The 17272-nt window shown below is 41.2% G+C and overlaps 1 protein-coding gene across 1 annotated transcript; it reads left to right on the forward strand.

The window, feature by feature from the left end:
• The first annotated feature begins 2069 nt into the window (after nucleotides 1–2069).
• On the forward strand, nucleotides 2070–2454 carry LOC110960271 (nicotinamide riboside kinase 2-like). Its single transcript, XM_051960068.1, has one exon. It carries the CDS (start codon nucleotides 2087–2089, stop codon nucleotides 2351–2353), a length of 267 nt encoding a protein of 88 aa, XP_051816028.1. The 5' UTR covers nucleotides 2070–2086; the 3' UTR covers nucleotides 2354–2454.
• The last annotated feature ends 14818 nt before the right edge of the window (nucleotides 2455–17272 follow it).

A 17272-nucleotide genomic window follows, 5' to 3' on the forward strand; every position in this document is an offset into this window, starting at 1 on the left:
GTCTGAAATAATTTTCAAAAAGACAAGAAAGTATTATTTAGCATTCTGCATTAGATGATCACTTTTATCTTGAAGAAAAATGCATTTTATGGGATTATTTCTGCAGATTGAATGTCACTAAAACGAATGGAAATACATAATTACTGATATAGCTGATTTATAAGTGTTTTAAAGAAGATACTGACTCAAAGATCACCTAACATTTTAAATAACAATTACAAACTGCATAATTATAGGGACACTGCTTCTGTTTATCAACCGAAGTAACTCGTATATCCGACTAAAAAGCCAGTTTCTGTTGCCGTCCAGCCACATCTAAACCCAGAAGTATTAATATCTTTTCCAAATCGCCACACTCGAGGTTCTAAAACCTGCCATGGTGCCCGGATACTTTCAGATATTCTGGCCTTGAGGGTGTTCTTCCTTTGAGAGCTGGAGCTGCAGACCAGTGTGAGTTTCAGCGCTGAGGCCATTAAAACACACTGCACAGCTCTTCTCCGGCTCACCACGCTTTATTCACCAAACACTTTCAGCCGTCCCGCCTTCATTAGGGTGCTGATGCACTTTTCTGTGCACACGAAAAGCGATAGAAGTAGTTTTGTGAGGAAGGAAGCAAAAAAAAAGAGAAGTTAAAATCCTCCTTACTTCCTCAGCTCTGCAGCTCTCCATACGAAATATTTATGAGCACATGTAAAGCACAAGCTGATAGTAGCAGCCATTCACAGGCTGGTTAGTAGGTGTGTTAGCTGCTCAAAACAAGCATCATCATTTCTGAATCCCCTTTCCTTCCTTCAGTTACTTCCGTGATGTGAGAGCTCCTCATCTTTAAGCAATTTTTGGTCTCGCTCCTTTTGTGGCGTCTCTGTTGCTTCAGATTGATCTTCCTTCTTTTTTTCTGTGTCTCCATCAGAATATTGTGTCAAAGCTTCATCTTTTGCATTTGAATTTCGGGACAGACACTTATCCCGGTGTAAGTAATGAGATTTCTGCACTCAGAATGCAGAACGCCAACTAAAGGCACAGTTTTAAGGGTTTTATTATAAAACGGTTGAAGCCAGGAGGGGAATCCAGGATGTTGTAGGCGAGAGGTCGATGTGAGGATGCAGGGGAAGTGTGGTGCAGATGTGGAGAGTCAAGAAGTTTGCTTGTGATGTCTGAAACCAGGAAACGAAGGCTGGAGTTTGGTTCTGGCACCAAGGAGGAGACAGAGGAGGAAGCCAGAGTCAGAGCTAAACACAGGGAATCCAACTACAAGCAGAGTTTTGGCCGATGTCAGGTGACAGTTCAAAAAAGCTCCAAACCCTTCTACCACACCATCCTAAATATACCAGAAAGTATTCCAGAAATACACCAGGAAAGGATGCAAAAATTCCCAATACATATGAGTCTAATGTAGTGTGGCAAAAATATCCTGATGTCCGACTACATTCGCTCAGATTTTGCAATATCTGGCCATTTCTGGCCATTCTGACCCCAATCCTCTGTACATTTATCTCACATGTGTCACAGTGTCTTCTCCCAGTAGAAACAAGTTTGAGCCACAAAGAGCACTCACACAGATGGAGATGGGTCCATCTGTTAAATCAGACAGACTTTAGAAAACCCCGAGTCTACTTATGCTCTGTCAAATATTTTAGCTGAATTTTAAGAATTTCACTGGGAATTTTTGTATTTTTACCCTCAACAGATGTCTTATCTGGAAAGCCACTTTAAAGGTTCAGTATCTGCAGAAAAATAACTCCACTAATGTGTTTTGTAAGAGCAGCTGTATTATGCACTTGAAGTAAAACGGATGCAATTTTGAATGCAGTCAAAGACCCACAAACACAAGGACAGACAAAAGACAAAAGGGAGAAACAGTAGAAACACAAGGAGCAGGGACAAGGATAGTGGTATTATGACATAGCCTCTTTCTTGCAGAGAAACCATTCACACATTAAACATGATTCAACCACCAGTGGTGGTAGCTTTGATTTTACAGGCGTCAGTATGGTATCAATGCTGTCTTCAGTGAGCAAAACAGGAGTTTTCAGTGCAGTTTTTATTGATGTTTCTACCTTTTGTGAGCTTCGACCAATCCGAGAATATGAAGTACATCATCAGCATCGGCGGCATAACCAATGGAGGGAAAACCACCCTCACCATCCGCCTGATCAAGAACCTGCCCAACTGCTGCGTGGTCCATCAGGAGGACTTCTTCAAGCCCCAAGTTCAGATTGGAGTTGTTGAAGATGGCTTTAAGCAGTACGATGTCATCACTGCTCTGGACATGGACACCATGATGAGTAGGATCTATGTGTGGCTGGAGAACCTGGTGAAGTCTGAGAAGTCTCATGGCGTTAATAATAACTAGCACACAGAGATCCTCCTAAAGTCCGACCACAAGCAGGAGGGAGAGACTCACATCGTTATCGTGGAGGGCTTCCTGCTTCACACCTACAGACCTTTGATCAACGTGCTGAACCAGCGTTACTTTATTTCTATCACATATGAAGAATGCAAAAAGAGGAGGTGCTGTAGGAAGTCCACGGTGCCAGACCCCCCCGGCCTGTTTAATGGCCATGTCTGGACCATGTAGTATTTACAACACAAAAATATCAAGCTAAGATGAACTGATCTTTAAATTAGAAAAAGAAAATGTGATCATATAACACGAGCATGGCGTCCCTCCACTGGATTCTTGTTACTTTTTAGATTTTATTGTTTGTTTTTGAGGTTTTAATTGAGTTGGTGCTGCCTGACTGAGCAGAACTCCTGCATCCTCGTAAAGCTCCTGTCTGAATATTATAAGATCTGAGTACAAAAATAAAAGTGACTAAGTCTTGACCATGACTGTTCCTAACATCTGGAACAGTTTACTTCTTCATGTCAGACTTTTAAAACTCTTAAACTGCAGCTGAAGACCTGCATCTTCTTGTTGGCATTGGATCTAAATGGAGCTTGACACCCTGCCTTTCCTCTTTTATTGTGTTGTATTTTTTCCTTATTTTTTAAAATTATCTTTATTTATTCACATTTGTCTTGCAGTCATTGTGCTTCATAGCTTCATTAATTGTACAGGTTCATCTCTTGTTGTTTTTAAATGTGCTTTTTAAGGAACTTTGACATCAAGCTAAGTGAGTTTTCCAAAATGTCAAACTCTTGAATTCTCTACTCAGGTTTTGTTGTGCACTTAAAATAAAAAATCACTGCAAAACTAATGGAAGCATTTTTTTTCTTGAAACATACTTTTCTGATATAAAGAGTAAAAATGACGTGGTTAGTTACTTTCAAAATAAAACCCCCATCAATCTCAGTGTGTTTGAGCATGTGAGTTCATGTGAGGAGGTATCAGCAGCTTCCCTAAAATCCATTTCAGTCTTTCTTATGTCATTAAGAATGAGGCTCACATACCCAAGGCCACTCAGACCGATCTGTGATTGGTCGGTGGTCTTTGTTACCCGCAGCAGTCCTTTCCAAGAGCACAAAGGTCAGGCTTGAAAGCTCTCATTGGAAGAAAAAGAAAAAATCTGAAATGATGAAAGAAGGGCAACAGGGAGAAGCTCCAGATTGATGGTCTCCTGTAAGCAGACAGAGAAGAGGAATCATGTCCTGGGGGAGAAAGAGACAAATGTTGAAAGAGTTGTTTGTTGCACTGATTGAAAGGATTGTGGCGTTGACAGAACATTTGGTGCACAAGGCCTCCTCGCTGCTTCTGACGCCTGCAACTGGTTAGCTGCTTTAATGCCTCCTTCCTGTGTGTATTGATTCAAATTATGTGCAAACGCAGGAATATGCAGGCAAACACAGATATACACAGCGGCTCCTCTCCCTGAATTTGACATGTGTTTTTATTAAAGCCAGCAGCTGCTCGATAGTGCTAAGGAGTAATGGGGATTGACTCTGGCATAATTATACAAACCCTTGCATGAATTTGGTCCTAATGGAAGCTGAACACTTAACCCAGACTAAATGCAGAAGGGCAGATCAATGCTGAGGGGCCTTTTTTTTCCTACCCTCGCTTGAACAGCAGCCAGCTCGCTCCCAAACAGGACATTTACATATGCAATGCATCTCCTTTAAGATAATCACTGCGAGGCAGGAGCCTCTGCGCCTCGGGACCCGTCAGGTGGTGATACCTTACAGAGCTTTAGAAATGAAGATGCATGTCTGAAAAACCCTCTTATGAGAGAAATATACTCAAGCGTGCACGCACACCAAGAAAAAAAGGTGCAAACACATGCTCCTGCATGCATAAACACGACTCATTTCAGGCTATTTCAATGTTAAAGACGCTACGGAACCAACTGAAATGACATGAAGCCAGAAGCTGCTCTCATGTTTGAGGTGTTCAGGGACACAGCATGAATTTTAGGTCTCTGACAGCGGCTCAACCCCCGACTCATCTTCAACCAGCAATCAATATTTTTAATCCCCGTCTTCTTGCTTCACACATGGTGCCAAAGGTAAAGACATTTTTTTCTTCTCTTTATTGTCCATGCTGAGGTGCTCCACACTGTGATGCTGGTCTCATAGTCTGCAGACAAACAGTCTACAGATGCTTTTTCAACAGCTGGTTTATTACTCCACCAAAGAACATGGAAGAGTTATGTGACGATCGCCATGCATTTGAATGTCTGTTAGCAACATTACTCAAACACAGACTAACAGATTTGGATGAAATTTTCAGGGAAGGTCAGAAATGACACAAGGACCAAGTGATTAGATTTTGGCAGTGATGCGGCTTATCGTCTGGATCCATGGATTTGTTAAAGATTTTTATATCATTGTCAGATAGCGCCACGGCGTCACTGTAACTATGACAACAAGTGAACACTATGCCAGCTGCCTGCTGATGATCACATGATTGTGATCCTACTACAAATCGACTGCTGCAGACTTATCGGGACTTATCTGTCAGAAATGATACAAGGAACAACTGATTAACTTGTGGAGGTGTTTCAGAGTCCCATCAATTCCCGCCACCCGCTACATATTTAGGGCATGTGATTCGGTATCAATACAGAATTGGCATATGCATAACACACGCCTGTGCTCACCTCAAGGTCATTTTTTGTCAAAGATTTCATCTGTCGGAAATGATACGACTGAGCAGCCTCGGCGAAGTACTGCACTCTCTGAATGCTGTTGTTAATGAAATGTGTTTACTATTATATAGAATTTCTCAAACTCAGCAATTACACAGCACAAAATTTATGTTAGCCACTTTAAGACATTCGCTCTTCCTCTAATCTGATGGCCGCTGAACATGCTCGCTTCACGTCTACATGAGTAACCTGTTCACTTTTCCACCAGTCTGAACTGCATGACACTGTGTTAACCAATGCACAAGTGACATACTTTAAGTTGTGCGAAGTGATTTTGAGCTGAGTTTTTTGCACATTTGAGCCCCAATATTAGTCCAAAAACATCACAGAACAGGAAAAACACAGTGTGCAGCCAAAAAAACCTTTTCCATTCACTCTATTACAAACTGAAATGTGCATAAAAACTAAACTCTGATGCAATGAAGACAGACTTTATCAGGTGAAATTAATGAAACTCATCAATTGTTAATGTAATCCAGGTTTTGATTAAACAGAAGCTGAAGTTTAGTTTGTTGCTTCCAGTTGTTTGTAGGAGTCTTTCCTCTAAATTTATTAAATTCTTGCAACATCAAACAGCAACAAGATCCATATGAAACGAAAATTCGAGAATGCATTTACATGCATTTACATGCATTTACACACATTTTGACCACAAATATTTATAAATTATTCCTGACATGGAGACAGGATCAATCAGGATCGAACAGCAGGTCACACTGTGGACGCATCACACACAGATTAACAGTTTATCAGCTGCATTAAAATCATTTGTTACACAGCAGATTGTTTATTAGTGCATTATCATGTATTGCTGTGAGGGATATTTACATAAAAGGAGAGGAAGAGGGCTCTAAACACCAGTCAAGATATCTATCTGGACATGCACAAGTTAAAATATTGAAAGGTTTGAGTGCAGCACATTCCCCCGGTGGCCTGACAGACCAGTAGAAAGCACCAGTGCAAGAACAAAGTCCCTCACTGGTTTCCCACCTGTCAGCTTGGTCACTTTTGATCAAGCATACACGTATTAACACAACTGGATGAACTACACTCAGTCAGTCCTTGGTAACTTTTTACAGAAAAAACAACACCAAACAAAACTCTCTCAAACCCTAAATACTCTTCAGGAACTTCAGGAACTTCCTCACAGATCAACAAGAAACTCTCCGTTTGCTTGAACATTTGATTCTGGTTATGAAATTTTGGAGCAGTTGAGTCACACATTAAATTCATTCAGCATGTTTTGATGGATCCTTTTTCTTTCTTGTTTGTTTTGACTTCATTTCTCCAAGGCCTCAATCCTGGACATGAACACTCGAACGCCTCGTGACCCCATCAGGTGTTAGCAGTGTGGACCGTACCAAGTAAAACAGGAGCAGGGGTTTTCCCTTTTTATTGCATTTACAATACATTAAAATGACCCAGCCTGAATGTTATGCTGTAGAGTTATTGCACAGAAACTTATTGAAAACAATGCAAATTGATTGAAAGTTATCCAGAATTTACTCAAAAATAGTCAAAAATTAGTTAAAACTGTTCAGAATGACTCAAGGATGGTGCAAATTGACTTGAAATTTCTCAGAAGTTGGGAAAAGATAACTAGCTGAACCTTTTTACAGTTTGATGCTGCAGAGTTCATTGACATCACTGTTAGCAGTCAGACAGCAGAAAGGTGCGCTTGTTATGCTGACCTTTACAAGCGGTCAGCAAACACACCTTTAACTCCACCACAGGAAGCAGAAAAAGACTCCATCTGGTGGAACAAACGGATACTACAGCAGATTTGCAGATAATGTGTGTACGTTAATATATTCTTAACTGATTCAGCTAATAATTGCAATCAATATTAATGTTTTGCATGAGTACAAACAAGTTCAAGCTGCTGAAATTGCACAAATACATGAGCTCATTTCTATGGTCAAAGTTTAAGGTGTGACAAAGTAGTTTGTCCTAATTGTGTGCAAACTGCATGAGTTTAGTTCCAGCTGTTTGTAGGAGTTTTTCTTCTGAGTTTGTTAAAGATCTGCAGCATCAGACAGCAGCACGAGTCTCCAAAACTACAGAACTGTATTTATACCAGAAGAGCACAGACAGTGTGTGCTCAGTAAAGACAAAGTATGTGATTGAGTTTGACATTTTGCAAGCTGTGGTTACAACACATTATGTAAAGCCAAAAGAAAATGCTGATGCTGCTTGAAGTGTTTCTTTACATATTAATAATCCATTTACTAATCCAGAGATGCAGCTCTCACAAAAGCCTCCCGATCACCGGAAAAAGAAGAAAAAAAAAGCCACAAATTCAGTGTCACAGCCAGTGTCTTGAGGACACGGCAGCGGGTGCACTCTGCCTCGCTTTTGTCTGGACCCATTGACATGTAAATGTCCTCCTGCTATAAGGCATCAGCAGAGAGCAGTGGAGAAAAAAAGCCACTGAATTGAAATGTCAATAGTAATTTTTGGCATGCAAGGGACATCTGAGAGTCAAGGGCTGCCTCCCGGGAGAAATGTAAAAAAGGAAGTGAGTGAGGGAAGTACTGAGCGTGCTTGTGTGTGTGTGTGTGTGTGTGTGTGTGTGTGTGTGTGTGTGATTGTCGAGCGATGGAAGATGTAATAGAGGGGGCAGATAAAGTGGAAGTCGGTGTGATGGAGGAGAGGAAGAAGGGGGAGTAATAGCAGTCAGAAGGTGAGCTGTCACTGGAGAGGCAGGGCGGGAGACGTCCAGAGAGGGGGAAGGAGGAGGAGGAGGGTGAGGCGGTGGAGTGGGGGAGGAAGAAGAAAGATGGAGGAAGGACAGCAGAAGCTCCGGTCCTCCTCTGGGAATCTCTCCCCATCGTCCTCCTCGGCCGCTGATGGACAGGCTGAAATACCAGCGGAGCCACCTCCCGTAATGACTTGATGAATGAGCTTCTCCCAGCTTCACCCTCCTCACCCCGCCTTCCCCCCTCCTCCCTTTCTCACCTCCATCCCCCATTACAGCATAACACACTGAGAAAACCATCTGCATTTACACTAAAACATCGCCGCACCTGCAGTTCTGTGAAGCGACACTCCAATTTTATTCAGAAAAACTACAGTATTCATCCAAAACCAAACTACTGCACCGATATTCTCTTATTTCCATATGTAACTTTGATGTATTTTATTGAGACTGTGTTTTGCTTTTGTCTGATTTGATTCCTGCGGTGATTCTGCAGCGACAACACTGTGTACTGTGCTGAGCAAAGTCATTAATAGTGGATTTTCTAATCAATGGCTCTGGCTCTGTCTTGTTTGTCGAATCAATGTTGCACTCTGATGCTGCTTTTACTTCGTCTGACATGTCCTCTGTGTCCTCCTGCTGCACCTGCTTTCTCCTCAAACTGAACCGAGAAAAAATGATTTCACTCCATCTGAACATGCTGCCATTCAAAAAAGAGAAAGAGATGGGCGGGAAAATGACATTTGGTTGTTAAAATGACTTCCTGCTCAAACAGAATCAGCTTCATTTTCATGCCAGTGTTCAGTGAGGAGACGTATTTTTAAAAGTCTCATTTCAGTTGTTGGATAAATAAGAAAATTTGAACCATATGGAAAACAGTGAAATTCCATCATTAGTAGAAAAGGTCGGCTTGTCTTCCAAACAGTTGCAGCAGACAGACTGCGGCGTCGCTTCGTCTGAATTGTGAAAGAAAACAATCTGTGAGTCCATGTGTCCATTGCCGAGTACATTTTATAGCTTCTTACTTAGCAGGAAAATAGTTGAAAACCTTCTTTTTGCGAGCAGAAAAACATTGAATTCACAGATCAAATAATTACCGTCTTGTCTGACCTTTTCCTGGAGAAAAAGAGGGAGGCTTCCACGGTCTGAAGCCTAAAAGGCTGTTGAAGTGAAATGAAATGCAGAGAAATCCGCTCTTTAAATTACTAAACGGTGCAACATGAGGTGAATCCAGGTAAGAGCTTATTGATTCTTTCTCTTTAATCTATACTGAAACCAAAGGAAGAGCAGGAGGAGGAGGAGGAGCAGCGCTGAAAGAGAAGGTTTTAGTTGTGAGAAAACAGAGATATGGATGTGGGAGAAAAGAGGCTGCTGCTTAACCTCCATTACTTGAAAGTATTCACTCTGTTCTAAATGTCCTCCACTGAGACAGCAGCTCAGGAGCATTTAATATGTTCTGCTTTTCTACGTCTTTCTTAAACGATCAAAGAGACCGAGGCCAGCGTTGTTTACTTGATTACTAAATGATAAAAGTCTGAAACGCAGTTCAGCGATAACTTGTGTAGGTTAGGTCATCATTTGTAGGTGTAGGTTTGTACTTGTGGCACAGTAAGATAGTCTGAAAAAACTCGAGTGAAGGATGCAACAAATCCATCCATCCATTATGTATACAACGCTTAATCCTCATCAGGGTCATTAGGGGGCTGGAGTCTATCACAGCTGACTTAGGGTGAAGGCAGGGGACACTCTGAACAAGTCACCAGTCTATCACAGGGATACACATAGACCCAAACAATCACACTCACATTCACACCTACAGACAATTTAGAATTACCAATTAACCTCAGCATGTTTTTGGAGTGTGGGAGGAAACCGAAGTACCTGGAGAAAACTCAACACATGGACAAGGAGAACATGCAAACTCCATGAAGATCCCAGGAAGGCCGGGACAAGAACCGGGGATCTTCTCGCTTCCAGGCGACAGTGCTAAACACCGAACTACTATGCAGTCCCACATCAAAACATGATCTGAACAAACATCAAAAGGAAACAACACATTAGAAAAACTACTAAATTCTTGTACGAATTTCAGACATTATAATTAGCATTTAGCCAATAGATGGGGAGTTTTTCAGACTCAGATTCAGAAAACTTTATTTGTACATGGGGGGCAATTAGAAAGGCATGTAGAGCAGACAGTGTAACAATGACGTAAGAAATCGAGTAGACAAAAGAAATAAAAGATAAGAAACATAAATAAAACAAATAGGGATAAATATATACAAATGTAGAACAAATAAGATGATAAGAATAAAAATTGAAATGAAAAAAAACACAGCCTTAGTAACATAATAGTGTAAATACGGATGAACAGTGTATACAGGTGCAAACTGGGAAAGAGGTAGATACATTACTAAGTGCAAAATGGCAGAGCTCACTGTGGGTCTATGAGCCGACCGGTCAGCCACATGAGCAGCCACCCGGAACCAGAATTTTTGTTTTTAAAGCCAAAGTAAGCAAAATCCATATTCAACAAAAAAAAAGGCACTTCTTGTTGTCTTTTCTGACTTTATCCAACCCATTTTTTACCAAGAGTACAGTTGACGCTTTTTCCCCCCCAAAACACAGCTCTGAAACACGTCCTACTGGGACAATTTCACCCACAAAGGCAGAACTTCCTGCAGTGGGAAACACGACACGATGTGTTTTCATTCACTCTTTCACACGGAAACTCATACAAAACGCACAAATCGGGAGCAACTCAGGGTTCAGAGTTTTGTACGAGAACACCTCAGCATACAAACAGGAGAAAATGCAATGCACATGCAATAGTTCACTTTTAATGTGTAGTATTTCATTATCATACGTGATACTTGCTTGTTTTTTGTCTGTATAGTATCACTCTTACATGTTATTGTTTTTTACTAGGTATTGTGTTTCCTAATGTTCTGTAATTTTGTTTTGGGAGCAATATCTGGCAAAAGAATTTGCTTCAGGATTAATAGCTTCATGTTCTCTCATCATCCAACAGTTACACAGTGAGGCTGCAGCCACACTTTGAGCCTTTAATTCCTGCATTCCACCAATTTTTTATGCACCAATTTGTTCCTTTTATGCATCAGTTTATGGTGTAAATGAAAGCATAAAATTCAGGCAACAGGTGACAATTCAAAATACAAAGAAATATACTGCAGCAATGAAGTGATGAACACACATAAAATCCTGATTTAATCTTCTGTTAATCTTTTGTGTCTTTTTGCCTGGAGAAATGACCTCTTTACATGCGCATTTGGCTCCTTTTCATGTTAGTGATGAATTCATTCATTTTAATCAACTTACAATCCCCTGATCTTTATTACTGAATATTCAAAACATTCAAATTTATCAGTGTTTGAGGTGCTGAAGAAAAAACATGTTTGCTGGTTGCACTGTTTGTGTCTATGAATAAAAAGTTTACTTAAGTCTTGTTTTAGCTTGAAATGCACATGTTGTAAGATGTCCTGCAATTTATTTTTCTGTTTGCATTTCACTGCACATACTGTCTAAATGCAGCAAAAAAGATCTGTTGAATCTTTACTTTTTTCAAAATATTAAGGCAGATGTGTCCAATGCATCTCCACTGCAATCTGTGCTTTAGTAGGGACAATTTACCCACACTGGTTTGTGTTTTAGTACCACTTTTTCTGTTAAACTAGCAAACCTCCTCGCCATTGCTTCACTGATGTTACACCCACACACACTTTGCACACACACATCCTCAACCAGTCACTGCCACGGTCATGCAAGTCTCATTATCATGTAGGCATTAGGAAGATTGGAAATGTTGCTTCAGAGAAAATAGAAAAAAGATAAATGATCACATTTGCAACCATAAAAATGTAGGAAAAAACTAATTGCAAATTATTTCCTTTCAGTCGTTGATGGCAAAAAGAAGCCGGACACTGACGCAGCGGGTCAAAGGTTCATTATTAGCTGTCCAGAAATAATTATTTTGCGTTCAGCGACTTGAATAGCAGCAGGTAGCTCCCCCCTGAGGCATTTATTCAGATGCCCTCAAGCAAAGACACACTCGCCGCCCGTGGGGTTAGCAATCTAATCCCAGAGGCTGCACCCTGACGGAGGGCGGTAATCTCCAGGACAGGCCACTTCAGGACAAACAACACATTATAACCAGGTCTGGATGGAGCAGCTGGTGCCTTAACAGGTTGGGAAAAGATTGGAGATGAGGGGGAGCGAGAAAAAAGAAACTGAGCAAGAAAATATGCAGTGGGGATGAAGGGGAGCGCTTTAGCAAGAGGGAATTACAGAAATAGATATGAATGGAGAGGAGGGGAGGGGAAGGTAAAGAAAAGGTGAAGTGAGAGGGGATGTGTGAGCGTATGCACGGTGTTATCGCCCGCTAAAGCAGATGTGCTTTATCTGTCACGAAACAGAAGGCTGCTGCTACAAAAGCCTCTTTTCACAGGTGAAGCTCCAGTCTTTACCTACAAGACTCTTACTGGCAGTTTGGCCTTTCTGAGATTGAACCTGAAACGGAGATTTCACACACACACACACACACACATGCGCACACACACACATACATACACACACACACACACACACACACACACACACACACACACACACACACACACACACACACACACACACACACACACACACACACACACACACACACACACACAAGCCAGTGAAAGCGAGACTCCTCCACCTGGCAGACATCATGTCCACTCTGGTTATTTTTGCTCGCCATCCCCGCAGACCGACTCTCAGGGATGCAAGGCTGGAAATTTGTCATTTTAAAGTGTGGGTCAAACCACCTCTCAGGCTATTGATTGGCTTGTCCTCCTCTATTACTCCTGTGTTATGTATTGCACCCTTCGTCAGAGCCGCGACAGCCACAAACACATTAAACTTGAGCAGCTTCGATCCGCCATAAAGTGCCAGAGCATGTCGAGCCGCGGCGGCTTGGAGTTGAGCTACCAATCAAGGACACGGACGTAATGTTCTCGCCGCTCTGTTTTTCCTGGAGTTACGAGCCCGAGTCAGAGTCGTGGCCGGAGTAAGAATCTACGGCTCCCCTGACTCCGCTCAGCCTCACCTCATCACGCAAGGTCACTCACTGCTCTTCTCAAGAAAAACTGCCTGCCCATGAGAAAGGCGATGCATGTTTGGGTGTCGTGTAGAGCAAGCAGATTCATGGCATCAGAGCACAAAGGGTCAGGCATGAATACAGAGCATGCAAGCATCTATGTGTGCAAGATATCCTTAAAGTTTGCACCAGATAAAACACCACAGTTGTTGTTTTTGTTGTGCCAAAGGGGCATTTTCACAGTGTGACAAATGCAAATTGTTGCAGTTCAAATACTGCGTTCAAACTGACAGAAAGAGCCTTATGGATCTGTAAAGACAGACTGCTGAAAAATGCTGAACTTCTGTGCCATCTTGGGACTCTTTATCTGTTTCATTTATGTGACTGTAACATACACAGTTGGTCGTGTTTGCGGGTGGGCAGCCAGTGAGGGATCACGTCTTCATCGCTGCACCCACGTCTCCTTCTGGTTGGCCGGGGAACCAACAACATGTCACGCTCTGCCTCGACTGGCTTCCTGTCAGCAGCAGCTGGTGAAGCCACATGTCACGGAGGTGGGACGGTTTGCAGCCCTCCTCAGGACAACACAAGAATTTACAGAGCTAAACACTTGCAAAATACACAAATAAAAATCCAAGATGTAAATAACAAGATAAATTTTACAAGTTAAGGTTTGAAGCTTTTAGTTTCAGTAAAATATTCCTCACGGTTTAGGCTAGCTGGATAGCAAAGCTACTACTTCATGTGCTAGCTTATGCAAATTTGGTCACTAATCTCGATTTTCTTACTAGTGTTTTGAGGAAAACGAATTAAAATAGATCTGCTGCATTGATGTTTGCTCGATATGATGGTGGTTTGAAGTTAGAATTCACACTTAAAGGCATTAGAGGAGATTTAATTTCCTACGACTTTGAACGTAGCATGCGCATGCGCACATACAACCTCTCCCTCACCCCCCTCTAACCTCCCCCCTCTTAACATTTACGAAGAAACGCCCCCCTCCAGAAACTTGAGTAGGACTCGTGAAGTTGTCTTTTACGGCTGGGTCCCCCTGGATCTTTATCTGCCATTATGTAAAAAAAGATGAGCAAAACAAGTCGCCAGCTAACTACGAAGCTATACCAAAGCAACACATACACAAAACACGTAAGTCCAAGGCGTACGTAATCTACGTAACTAGGCCTGAGCCGGAAGATTTTTGATTGACAGGAAAGGGGGCAAACCAAATGCCTCGGTCCGAGCGCGTTGATTGGCTCATGTTTTTCAGGTCCTGCCATTTTCACAGTTTTTTTTTTTTTTTTTTAATTCTTTTAGAGACCATACATACAAGTCCACTAAAGGTCAGTATATTCATTTTATGTGAATCAGACAAATTAAACAAACAAAAAAAATCCTCCATAATGCCTTTAAATGTTCGTTATGTTCAAGCCCTTTCCAAGCAAGTTAACAAACTTCTGATTACCCCTTAAGGATGAAATGAATCTGTCTTTATAGTGTTTTAAATCTGGTGTCTGTGCCAACATTTCCATGCTGGTGCACCGGTGGTGATATGTTTTACATCTGCCAGCAATGTCTGTGTAGATTCTCAGTCATCCAGGTCATGATGATCCCAGGAATCTCAACCAGTAATGGCTAGTTTGCCAGATCTAAAGAAAGCACGAGAGCTATAGCAGCTAGCAGTATGGTGAAACCTGAAAAGCATCAAAGAGAAATTTCAGCTGCACCAACCTGAAAAGAAGCTGGAGAGGTTTATGTGAGTTTCCCTGGATTATATAAAAACGTAATGATTTACTTCAGTTGATCAACAAGTAAACAAAACTAAGCTGCTTATTTTTTGGCATTTTAACTCGTTAACATAAAAATGCAACAGCAGTTTGGTGAGGAATAACTTTCTCATTAGCAGTGATCTCCCACTGTGCTGCTGCAGATACACATTTGCACACCTGTGCTATTTACACGGTATTTAACTTTTGTATTATATTCTTTGTATACACTACTGTTTAAAAGTTTGGAGTTACTTAGAAATGCTCTTATTGAAGAAAGAAAAGCATTTTTTTCCAATGAAGATAACATTAAATTAATCAGAAATACAGTGTAGACATTGTCAATGTGGTAAATGACTATTCTAGCTCGAAAAGGCTTATTTTTAATGGAATATCTCCATAGGGGTACAGAGGAACATTTCCAGCAACCATCACTCCTGTGTTCTAATGCTACATTGTGTTAGCTAATGGTGTTGAAAGGCTGATTTATGATTAGAAAACCCTTGTGCAGTTATGTTAGCACATGAATAAAAGTGTGAGTTTGACCCCAAACGTCTGAACGGTAATGCATATATTTTCTTTTTTGTACACTGTGTGACTGAGAAATGGCATTTTAATTTCCCTGTATGTACTGCACATGTAGAGATATTGACAATAAAGTTTGCTTTGACTTTTGGTGCATGTTTTCTGCATCCATGTGTCTGTAAGTTGTTTGCTTGTTTTAAGTTTCTTCAGCCACATGTTTTGGGGAAGACTGTAAACTCGTGTGCCAGGGAAACAAAAGGCGCCTAAAACAAATGCTTGTTCTAGGAAGAGACTCTACTAGAAGATTGTGGTCATCCACATCTTTATAATTCACCATTAAGGGGTTGAAGTAGTTGCTTCTGGATTTCGGAGCTGCTTTGTTTTGTACACTATTTCCATCAACAGCGCCTAAGCAAAGTAGGAAGTTCTAAATCCTCCAGAAGTCTCGTACTTTTTCCGTCCACTGTCCAATCTGCAACCAGCTGCTACATCCTGTATAAAGTATAAAGTATAAAGTCTTTCAGGAAAACTTACAAGATCACTGTGTGCTTTGTGTTCAACATGTGAGGGAATATGCCTGTAGTACGAATAGAACGGAGTCTGAAGTCTGCTTTCAAAATCCATATCGGTCATATGGAAGCCATAAATTGGCCTGAGGATGCTATTTATTACAGGAAAAAACACATCGGAACTTAATTTCAGTCCCACTATAATTGAGCGTCATTATCCCATTTTAATATGCACTTGATTTTGATGCATTAATGCTTATTTATTGATAATATGGATGAAGGGTCATATTTTGTTTTGCTGCATTATAATCAAATGTTAAGTTAAAGTAGCTCAGGTCTCCTTTGGTTTGAGGGAGCGAGGGGATCCCACAAAGACAGGAAACAATCCAAATCCACTTGTCTTCTGCGAAATAACCGGCACTGATGTGAGAAATTTAAGTAATCACTGAGCTGCATTGGTGCACTGTTTAGCGGCTCGGAGCAGATGGCCACGACGACGGAGTTCACACGAGCAGATTAAACACAACTTGAACGCCGTCCAGCGAGGAAAGTTGCCAACTCTTCACTCAGATCCCTTGGCTGGAAATTCCTTTATCTCACAGAAGGCGTTTTAAAACCCTCGAAGCTGAGCTCACCTCGTATGTGCTTCGGCAAATTTACATATCCAAAAAAAAGGTGTTTTTACTAAAGCCGTCGAGCAGATGAGCCAGCGATGTGGCAATTTCATGCAGTGAAGTGGTTTTAATAAAGGTTACCTCTGAAGCTCAGCTCCGACTGCTTCATGTGCTAATGGGAATCATTGCTCTGCTGAGTGAGTTCATGTCCTCTGGGCTTAATATGAGCTGTTTACCAACACAGAGATGTGCCAATTGTCTGATTTTTTTTTTTTTTTGAAAACAGTAAAATTTTCTTTCAGATGCTGTTAGATACTGTCAGTTTGTAGTGTGAGTTGATATTTTAAAAGCCGTGTTGTTTGATTTTCTTTGCAGGTACTCTCATTTATCCTGTGTCCGCTTCTACCCTGCTAATGTCCTGCATTTCCCACAATGTTCCTCAACAGCTATTTGAATTAATTCCATTATATTAGCACATATATTCCTTTTGCATGTTAAAAAAGTTATTCACAAACAAGTAACTGTGCATTATGTGATGCTACATTAAAAAACTTCCCATCGGGCTAGTATCAGCAAACACCAGATCAAACACCAGATATAACTTTATAATTAACTCTCATTAAATTAACAACAGCATCAAAGTTAAGAGGGTTTAGAGACACCTGCTACATTCCCTGCATCAAGTTGTGTGTATTTAAACTCTGAGAGTCTTTTGGCTTCAAGCTTTGCCACCTGTTTGCACTCAGAGTTGTGTTCTGAGCAATTTGTTCTGAACTTTGGACACAGCTCCTCTCATGTCGACGCTGAAAGTCAAGTGTTAAATTTAAGTTCTGTTGCTGTTTCGTCTTACTGCAAGTCTCGACCTTTTGCCAGGAGACCTTGTATTGCAGAGCTGCAATTTTAGTTTCAACCCTTTTTTTCTCCTGTTTGTCTGTTCACAGGGAGTTAGGATTGTACTTTTTATTTCTGCGGTTTTCTGTC

This window comes from Acanthochromis polyacanthus, chromosome 2 (assembly GCF_021347895.1).
Source record: "Acanthochromis polyacanthus isolate Apoly-LR-REF ecotype Palm Island chromosome 2, KAUST_Apoly_ChrSc, whole genome shotgun sequence".
In the NCBI taxonomy this organism is placed as follows: Eukaryota; Metazoa; Chordata; class Actinopteri; family Pomacentridae; genus Acanthochromis; species Acanthochromis polyacanthus.